The sequence below is a fragment of the Pocillopora verrucosa genome, chromosome 11, assembly GCF_036669915.1.
Source record: "Pocillopora verrucosa isolate sample1 chromosome 11, ASM3666991v2, whole genome shotgun sequence".
Lineage (NCBI taxonomy): Eukaryota > Metazoa > Cnidaria > Anthozoa > Scleractinia > Pocilloporidae > Pocillopora > Pocillopora verrucosa.
In genome coordinates, this window is record NC_089322.1 from 18,873,010 (window position 1) to 18,882,718 (window position 9,709).

Below are 9,709 nucleotides of genomic sequence, written 5' to 3' on the forward strand. Positions count from 1 at the left end.
GAATATTGACAATGTCGTAACAAGGTCTGTTCCACTTGATTGAAGATTCGACAACAACTCATGTTTGGTCACCAATCGCCTCGTATAGCTCCCGAATAAAGCTAAACGTATCTAGTTATTAAAAAGAACGTCTGTGGTATTTCCTTGCGAGCTGTTTGACACAACATTTCCTGATTTTCAGTCTTTTTTGAAAAGAATCACACCACCTTCGACCTCGTGCCACGCTTTGTGTTTCCTGTGTGACGTCACTGAAAGTCTCACGTGACGACAGGTGAAGACGCATGCGTGTAACGACTACAAGTTTGTCTTGTCTCGTAAGCAGCAAGAGCAACTGCAAATGGCGTTGACTGAGATACATTTTTTGTGAAAATACATCCCCAAACGACGCTATATTTGGATTTTTTTGAATGAGCAGGCGCCCTCGTACAAGTCTAGGGTGGCTATAGTTTGTTGGAACCAGCGTCAGTGTTGTTTTTGTGGTGGAAATTAAACTTGTTGTACGCCAGTGTAAGTAACACGAGTTAGATGACTGTGGCTCTAAACCAGCCCTCAACGGACGCTGTTAGGTAAGTTTAGTGCGTCATATTTCAGCCCTCTATGTACTATACCATTTCACTTGCATATGGTGTATTTATAACCGTTTCCAGAAAGTATTTTTGTCTCAATAACTGCCACCTATTTCTGACTTACAACATTGAATGAATTTGTGTGTTTATGTACAGCACCAAGTTCTCACTTTCATGTTGTTATGTGTAAAGCTTGCTGGAATAACTTGCTTCAGAGATCGAGTTTATGCTTTATAATAATTTCTACAAACACTTTTCGTGCTACATTTGTATAATGTAGCAGTGAAACAAGATATTGGCGATATGAATGAGTTTCACCTCGGTGGTTGACGTAGACCTCTACGCCTACTGAGAGTTAGATCTTTGGCTGAAAGGCGAGGATTTGCGACAGTATAAATGTCTCTATGAGCTAGACATCCCATGATATAATCGTACGCGAAGTTCACATCTATTCCCTTAAAGTTTTCATCTATCATTCGTCCCCTCTAGGTAATAGATTAAATCGATTCGGCCCTGTTAGAATTTTGTCAAATGATTTTGTAATTTGACCTTACCCAAAGACGAAAGTGAACTTAACTGAAAACAGCAGCAAAGAGAACACTAAATGCTCATTTCAACCTCAATAGAGAAAACTATTCAGAATATTTGCTGTAGTCGCTCTAAGTCAGTGGTATTTTTGCATTGGTGCGTTGTGTTCGAACGATGTTATTGTTAAAATGCATCAGGGGTTTGCCCTCAATATGCGATAAATTCGGTTTCTATAAGTAGTTTTACTAACCCGATGTTAAAGTGATGTCGGGATATTGTCCATTTTTTAGAATATCCAGGATATTTACGTCTTAAATGATGGAAATGATTCCTTACAGCCTCTCGCCTACATGTGCTTGTGTCCGCCATCTTGTCTTAATCGACTCGTTTTTTACGCAACGACCAAGAAATATAAGATTTTCCTCACTAATGGTTTCTTCTACCGTCATTTAAAATACCTTAGACGAGTTCAAGGATAGAAACTTGCTTTTGCAATCATATTTTTGGTTTTCATGTCGTTTCTCAAACGAAAACGGTTGATTTTGAACACGTTTCGCAGAATCATAAAAGCCGTGGTAGCTTTCCTTAGACGGGTGGAATGAGGAATTTTGGTGGGAAGGCATCTTCATTAAATCCTCAAAGAACTCACACGTTTGAGAAACTGTTTTTGACGCTGAAACGGTGAAAGAGAAATTGTTTTGGTGCTTTCAATATATATAATTCGAAAGGTGTGTCCATTCGCTCTCAATCGTTGTGGTGTTCAAATATTTATCGTGTTCTCAATTCGCATCTATCTTCCGATTGCTAAGTTTATTACAAGGTCGATCTTTGTGTCTGTTCCATTAGATTTTGTACTATGCCTTCTGCTTTAAAAGCCTCCTGTATTTTGCCATCGTCTTATTTAAAATTGCGGTCAAAATGTAGTGAACCGCGTCTAAGAGAAACGTGTTTGTTTGAACGGCCGCCATCTGCTTGCTTCATCGCTTTCCACTGGGGATGTTATGATTAATGCATGTCCGTCTCTCTACATGCTTTATTTCGTCATTGCGTTAGATTGTTCTCCTTTCTGAAGCAAGTTGTGGTAACCTATTTGTGTTTTTATACCGCGTTAGATTCGTCTATTTTGGAAAACTTCAACGAGAGAGCGTTCGACTCGAATCGTGTTGCGCCTCAAAATTTGTCGCTATTTGCATGTATTTTTCATGACGTGGTCGTGTGCTTTGTATTTGCCTGTATGCCTTTCTCGATTTATTTCGATACGAAATGCTTTGCTATTGTCAAGTGCTTGTCTTGGGGTCGGTTTTTGCCTGTGAAGGTCACCAAGTTTTCCTTTGTCTTGTGGAAAATCAATCGCTGAAACTTTGCTCTTCGCGAAGGTTTCAAGAGTTGACTTGTCGAGTGGAATCTTCGCGGAAATTATTATCAACTTAATCTTGGATCAGATGTGAGATTGTTCTTTATGCATTGGGAATTTTCAATTTGCTTGCGCCTCTTCGAAAGCAAACTTCAATTAAATAACTGCTCTGTTGCACATATTTTTATCACAGAACATTCCGGTTCATTTCAAATCAGGAGGCTTTTGTAATCGTAGAAGATATCTTGAGTCGAACTATATTTTCTTATGTGTTTCCTCTGCGGCAGTTTTTCAGTTCCTCTCGATTTAGTGGAAATGTAAAATCACATGCTTAATGGTAACACCTTTCATAGACAAGCATGACATCTGTTAAATTTTTAAAGCTCTAGTGGTTTTTGAGAATTTGAATCACCGTTAATCGTGCTTTAGCAGTGTTCAAGGATGACTCTCGCCATAATTAGAATCCAACTGTATTTATTGGAGGTCGGTGTTTAAATAGCAAGAATATTTTATTCTAATTCTGTAGTCAACATCATGTCACTTGTAATGCAAACACAGCATAGGCCTTCCTTTATAAGTTGATGCCTGATCCTTCTTGGTTCATTCTATGTTGAAGATAGCCTTAGCCAGATTTCAAGAGTTAAAAGCTTTTAACAGATTATGCGTATGCAGTGTCCTTGCATGAATGATGACAGTTCATTAGGTTGATGTTGTCTCCTGCAGCCTCTAAATTTACATTTGGTTCATTATCACTTACACTGCTTCATTCCATATTTATGATGTAACATTCAATTCCCCTTGGTTATTTGTTGCATTTTACATGAGTTCAGGTGGAAACATTTCCCTTCCATGCTTAGCATGCCTCCAAGATCAATGCTGATTCCCCAAGCAGATTATAGACACATTTGAGAGCTCAGTGAGCACAGGAACATCAGTAGATTTTCATTAAGGCTTTATCAGTAGAAATCTCAAGTTGGGTTGTCCCTTCAATACAGCTCCTATCACACCATAGGTTGTATTGTATTGTGTAGGAGTTGATTTCCATATCATTACTGAACAAGGAACTCTCATAAACACTTCAGTGAGAGGTCCTTGCCATACAGCGGGGCAAGATTTGATTTAAAATGAGTGACACATTAACATTTATATTTAAAAGAATAATTCAGTTGAGAAGGAACTATTGAACAAAATATATGTTGTGCATCATCATTGGTTCTATTCATGTTAAGACCATGGAGTCCTCAGCCAGATGTTTTCTTGTTACAATACCCAATATGTCTGTCAGTGGTGACCTAAAAATTACTTTCCGAAAATTTATTCTGGTGTTTGTCTCAAAGGTTTGGTTGTGTGCCTAAATGCAGTGGCAGACCATGGCTTCTTATTTAATGGCAGTTAAACTTCCATCTTCTGATGAAACATGCAGATAAAAAGTAATGAGCTTCAACCTTCTTATCGAAACAACACCTCCAGAGACCTACCAGCCTATGACTGCAGGATCAGAGTGAGTAATTCAATTCCCCTAGCCCTGTTTACAAATGAGGCTTTAGTATGAAAGTTATGTCACAGACTTTGCTCAAATGTGCTAATACTGAAGGAGATCATAATGTCATTATGGGAGTTGACCAATTAATATTACGAAGGTATCTCAGAGGGTTAACGTAATATATTTATCACAAATGGATGATAAGTTTACCACTAGTTGCAGTGCAGTAGACTTTTCTCTACAGTGCTCATATTTATCTTTTTAAGGTAATGTTTGGATAAGTTAATGCTTTAGTAATTCTACAAGGTATTTAGACACAGGAGAAGTAAATGAAATACAATGGGCCATTGCAGTTTAAGTCAATTTGTCTCTGAGTGGTGTTAGTCCAGAAGGACTTTAGATTAAATTTGTTTTGTAAATTAGGATGCGGGCATTTGATGTAGCTCGGGTATTTGTACTTTTTTTATTTTCTCTTTTTTTTGTGTGTGTGAGGTGGATTTGAACAATAACTTGTGGTTGAGTATAAGAGAAAAATGCATTTAATGTGATAACTAAAGAATTTTGAATTTCAAATATGGGTTACATAGACTCTTGCACTCTGGGTTGAAAATAACTTCCCTCAAAAAGTAAAAAAGAAGTGCAGTTGACAGGAGGTCAACATGTTTCCCTTTCTGTTGCAAATATTACTTTACAGTGAAATAACCTACTGCAGAACTTCGCGTCTTTCAACTGTTTTGTCCCTACCCATGAGCCTGCTGTGTCCGAGTCCTTTGATATAATTTTATTGTTTACTCCACGTGTAATTGTTTAATATTGGTTTTTCATCCCCTGATGTAAAGTATTTTGACTATTTTAAGAGAAAATAGTTATTGTTATAGTAGACTGACAAGTGATGCCCCTTGGTTCTACAAAAATAGACTAAACAAGGCTATGATCTCCTCGTGTGACATTTTCAGAGTGAAGAATCCTAAAAATTAATTTAACTGCTCTTTTGTTTAAATGAGCAATTAATGGTTAATGCTTTTTTCTGGGCAAACTGAATGTTTTGCTCCAAAATTTGTGTTTCAGAGCACTATTGTTGACCTAACTGTTGTGATTTATAGTGGCAAATCACTCGTAGAGTGTCTTGGAATTATGCGCAGTAAACCACAACTTGACAATTTGATTTGCCTTGTGTAATATAAATCCATGGTCACCTGACCCCATTTTGACTTTGTTCCTGGAGCAGTTCTCAAGTTTGAGTTCAAGGCACTCAAATGTGAAAGTGTTGTGTGGTAATGCCTTAACCAAGATCATCAATAGGAAATTCTTTTTGACAAAACAGCTGTTGTAGAAAATTGAGTTATTTGACAGAACTTGTCCATATGTCAGATATGGGAGAGTTCCTTGACTACTGGACAGAGTTCTCCATTGAGATTTTTAATGGCCCATGCATTTTTTTGTTGCGACGTTTAGAATATTCAGCTGCTGCTTCACTCCATTCTCTTGCATCTACCTTTTGTGATGAAAACCTTGCTTGTTTTGCAACATCTTGTTTATTCAATTCCGTAACAAGATACCTTTAAGTTGACATTGTGGAATGTGAAAGTGATACAGCATCTTTGGTCTTTGTACCTAACACTTTAACTCAAAACCATTCAAATTTTTTTTAATGAAACGTTATTGCAAGTTGCATCCATCAATCAAAGATCCAATCATATTTTCTCATTTTAACTAGCATGTTGTCCTATTTTGATCCCAGGTCTACTGGTTACACTTATCCTTAATTTTCAAGTCATCTTTCACTGTTCATCAGCTCTAAACCCTTCTTTGTAGGGATCTGTACTTGAACAAACATGCTCACACATACCTCTAGCAGTGAGATACACTGTATCTTAGACAGCAAAACATGAGCAAATTGATCATGTAGGAAGTTTCAGACAAATATAATTAACGTTTTAATTAATTTTCCTGTTTTCTTCACAGCCCTCAGCCGGCAGAATCTAGCACTGCGCCAAAAATGCCTAGTCTTTCCTCTATCCGGCACATCCCCCATATCTTGGTAAGACCTGTTATATGATTAAATTATTGCTTCAGCAAAATTCCAGACTCCAATTATGTCATAAAGTTTGGTTACCGGTATGTTTGTTTTGTCCCAGGTATTCCAATAATGGCTAGATTGGCAAGTTAATCTTCCAAGGTGGAGATTTTCAGAATTGGCATTCTTGAACTTGTCACCTCTTCAAGAGCCATTTAACATTATTGTGTAAATCAAAGCCCTATGGTCTGGTTACTTTTGTTAAATTAAGTGGGAGAAACTTAAAATGATGTTTCCTTTATAAGATGAGTATGAACCACTGTCTAGTAATGGCAAAAGATTTACATTTAGATTGCAGTAGAGAGCTTGAATGGTAAATTCTTAAATTTCATTTGTGTAAGGCATGCCCTAGTATAGAATTCACTTTTCTACTAGCTTTTTCTGTATGGAGGTAGCTTTTTTGGCCTATTTACCATTCTGAAATTCTGCTAAATCAAATGCTTCCAAGCTCTCAACAATTTTCTTAAAGAACCTCTCATTTTTGGGTGGGTTAATGTATTCTTTGTGGCTATCAATATTGTTGTTCCTCTAAGCAATACTGCTGAACTGTGGACAGGTTCCCTTGACCAGCTCTTTGAAAGTTTTCACATGTGTGGAACTGAATGGTTGATCAGGAAAATAGCCCCTCGCAACAAGTTTACGAAAAGAATGACCAGTCAAAGAATGTCTGGTCAAAATGCTCCTTCTTCCGGCTTCAAATGTTTTGAAAACTTTGTAGTTTTAATCCCCACTCATTATTTTCCTTGTTGGAACAACCTTTGCATCACTAAGCCTTAAAGCAACTTTTTCAAAACTTAATTTTTTCTTTCCTTATTGTGATTGGACTTCAAACCTGAACCTCAATTGCCTCCAGTAGATTATTATTATTATTATTATTATTCATTTATATATTTAATTTTTTTTTCAGGATCATAACTATGGGCAGCCTCCTCCCATGACCCCTCCTGATTCAAACAGTCCAGGGCCTGAGGATGGTGATACCGGAAATGAAGATGAGGAGGATGATGGGGTTACACGGTGCATTTGGTGAGAATAGTTACTATCTTACAGAAAATGAGGGTAAATTGATGATCTTCATTTGTGGAGTTAAGCCACATGCGTTAAACTTTCTGTTACTTGAAACAGTAAACACTTTTTTTATTCAGAAGTAGAGTGTTTTAGTGGAGTATTGATGCCACATGTAAGGGTTGTAAGGGTATTCTAGATGGATTGAATAGATGATCAGAAGCCTCAAAAGGTTTCATGTTAAATCATCATAGCTTATAGAAAGTAATTTCTAATCCATTCTACTTTGGACAGTTGTTAGAAGCCTCGAGAAAAAAATTTGTAGAGCAGTGAGTAACTTTTTATGTACTGTGTGCAGTGGGGGTCAAAAAATGGAAATTACTGAGATTTTTAAAGGGCCCATTGACGCTGGCAATGTAGGAATTTTATGCAGTTGGAGATTTTCCTAGCTAAATGAGCAGAGTAGCACAAAAGGAAAATTACACAGTGTTGATATATTAATAGGTTTTGCTTATTGTGTTTCTCTTCTTTCAGTGAGTTTGATCACGATGATGGTTACATGATTTGCTGTGACAAGTGCTGGTGAGTTTTCATCCACAATATTTGCTTGGCATAGTCAGTATACCTAGGTTTTGATCTGATGAATTTCACTTGTTCTTACCCTCTCTTATATATTGACATTACACTTTGTGAGACTGGTATACTGTCAAGCTGTATCTAAAAATTATTGCTGTGGTTACTTGCCTTTAATTGTTCCATAGTCAATTTCATTGGCATGTATGATAGTGGCTGTTCAGCTGTACCACTATCTGATGTAGGAAGGTTTTAAAAATGTCAAAGAGATCTGCTTTGAGGTGGTCAGATTTTGTAAAAGGTACATCAATGGTTTTGAGTATCATGTTTTTAATTTGGTGTGCATCTTCTTAAAGAGTGTATTTTGAATCAAGAACTGAGGTCACCAGTGAAGGCATACAGAGTAACTAGTGAAGTTAACTAGCTGTCTGCTCTCATGTAAACAGATTCATGATGGTTTTTTCCATTTTGTTCTTTTTTAGTGTGTGGCAGCACATTGAATGCATGGGAATAAGTTCAGATGCTGTACCTGAGAACTACCTTTGTGATCAATGTCAACCAAGGTTTGTAGTTGTTTGTACAACTCAACCACCAGCACTAGTCACAGAGAACAAGAAATTGGTTAGGGCTTTCAATGCTAAGAAAAAAATCCATTCTTCCCCTATGAAACAGAAATTTTAATTTTATGGACATTACATTCAATTTTTTTCCTTTTTTTTAATCCGGGGGGGTTAAATTAGAGATACATACAATACATGGAAAGTTTTTACTTTTTTCCATGCTGGCCATACAATATATTTTTATCAAGAGGTATAAATTATTCTTACAGATAATTCTATTCGGCCTGAAGGCACACGGACATGAAAATGCAATGTCTTCTTTTGTTGATTGGACTTTTGTTTTCCTGTCACCTGTCTCTACTCAAAATTATATATTGATATTGTGAAGGAAATAGATATTGGTAGCTCTTTTTAAGGGCAGCTTGTTGAGCAGGCTCTCTTTTATTATTATTTTTTTCATTGCAAATTGTCATTTGTCAAATTGACATTGCAGTATTTTTTGGCAAATTAACAATCTTTCGACATACATATAATGTACTGTTAATTGGTGAAAGCTTGAACTAATAGTTTCTTTTGTTGTGATAGGACATTAGATAGAGAGCGGGCTAGGGCAATTCAGGAGCGGAAAAGAGAGGAGCAAAGTGGTAGGATTTCCAATTATTTTTTAAAAGGGAGAGTAGCAATTTTAAAGTCCCTGTTTGCATGGTTGCATGTTTGCCACAGGTCAGGAAAAAAGTCAAGGAAAAATAAAGTTCTTTAAGCTCAGAGAATTTCACTTTGAGTCAGGAAAAATTTATGAATTTAACAAGTAATGTAATGGGGAAATTTCACAAAAATTTAAAGTGGTTTTGTGTCGTTTGGGCTGTTTTCAAGATGAAAGATGGCACTTTCCTTTCCTTGATGTCAAAGTCACTTGATGTTTACATTGAGAGGATGGCTATAAGGGGAGGTTGGAGGCCATAGACAGTACTTGATTGTGAAATTGTTAACTAACTTCATTGGTCAGGGAATTTTATGTTTGTCAGAGATAGGTCAAGAAATTTCAGTAACCCATGACTTTGTGGCAATCATGAAATGGTAATTAGAAATCATAAAATGGTTGCCAAAAATAAAAATTGTCAGTCACCAGGAAGAACCAAAAGGCAAAGAAAAAAGAAAGAGAAGAAAATACTATTTTTGAAAAATTGTACGTAATATTTGATGCAAATGTGTATCTCTCCTTAACTTAAGACCATGAACACTGAAGGATTAAATTGTCCATTTTCTTACTTTCCTGACCAAAGGTTGCCAAATTGAAAACTTTCACCAAAATGTTTTCTTCACACCATGGTACTGATCATTGAAACTTTGCTCCTCAAATTGAAAAAAAATTGGGACTTAACCCTTTAACACTCATGAGTGACCAAGACAGAATTTCTTCTTACAATATCAATACAACATCCAGCAGACATATGACGACAATAAAGAAAAATGTCAAGTAGAGGATTATTAATTGATCCAATACCAAATTCTCCAAACTAACATCGTGAGAATTGTATGGCAGACAGTAAGGAGAATTATTAA

At 36.5% G+C, this 9,709-nt stretch overlaps 1 protein-coding gene across 1 annotated transcript in view; it reads left to right on the top strand.

The window, feature by feature from the left end:
• The first annotated feature begins 295 nt into the window (after positions 1–295).
• LOC131787321 (inactive histone-lysine N-methyltransferase 2E-like) overlaps positions 296–9,709 on the top strand; it is a 19,897-nt gene continuing 10,483 nt past the window's right edge. Inside the window, exons 1-7 of the mRNA XM_059104429.2 lie at positions 296–566; positions 3,786–3,949; positions 5,897–5,972; positions 6,916–7,034; positions 7,548–7,595; positions 8,069–8,149; positions 8,732–8,790. Coding sequence (XP_058960412.2) covers positions 3,882–3,949; positions 5,897–5,972; positions 6,916–7,034; positions 7,548–7,595; positions 8,069–8,149; positions 8,732–8,790 — 451 coding nt within the window. The 5' untranslated portion in view covers positions 296–566; positions 3,786–3,881. The remainder of the gene's footprint in view (positions 567–3,785; positions 3,950–5,896; positions 5,973–6,915; positions 7,035–7,547; positions 7,596–8,068; positions 8,150–8,731; positions 8,791–9,709) is intronic.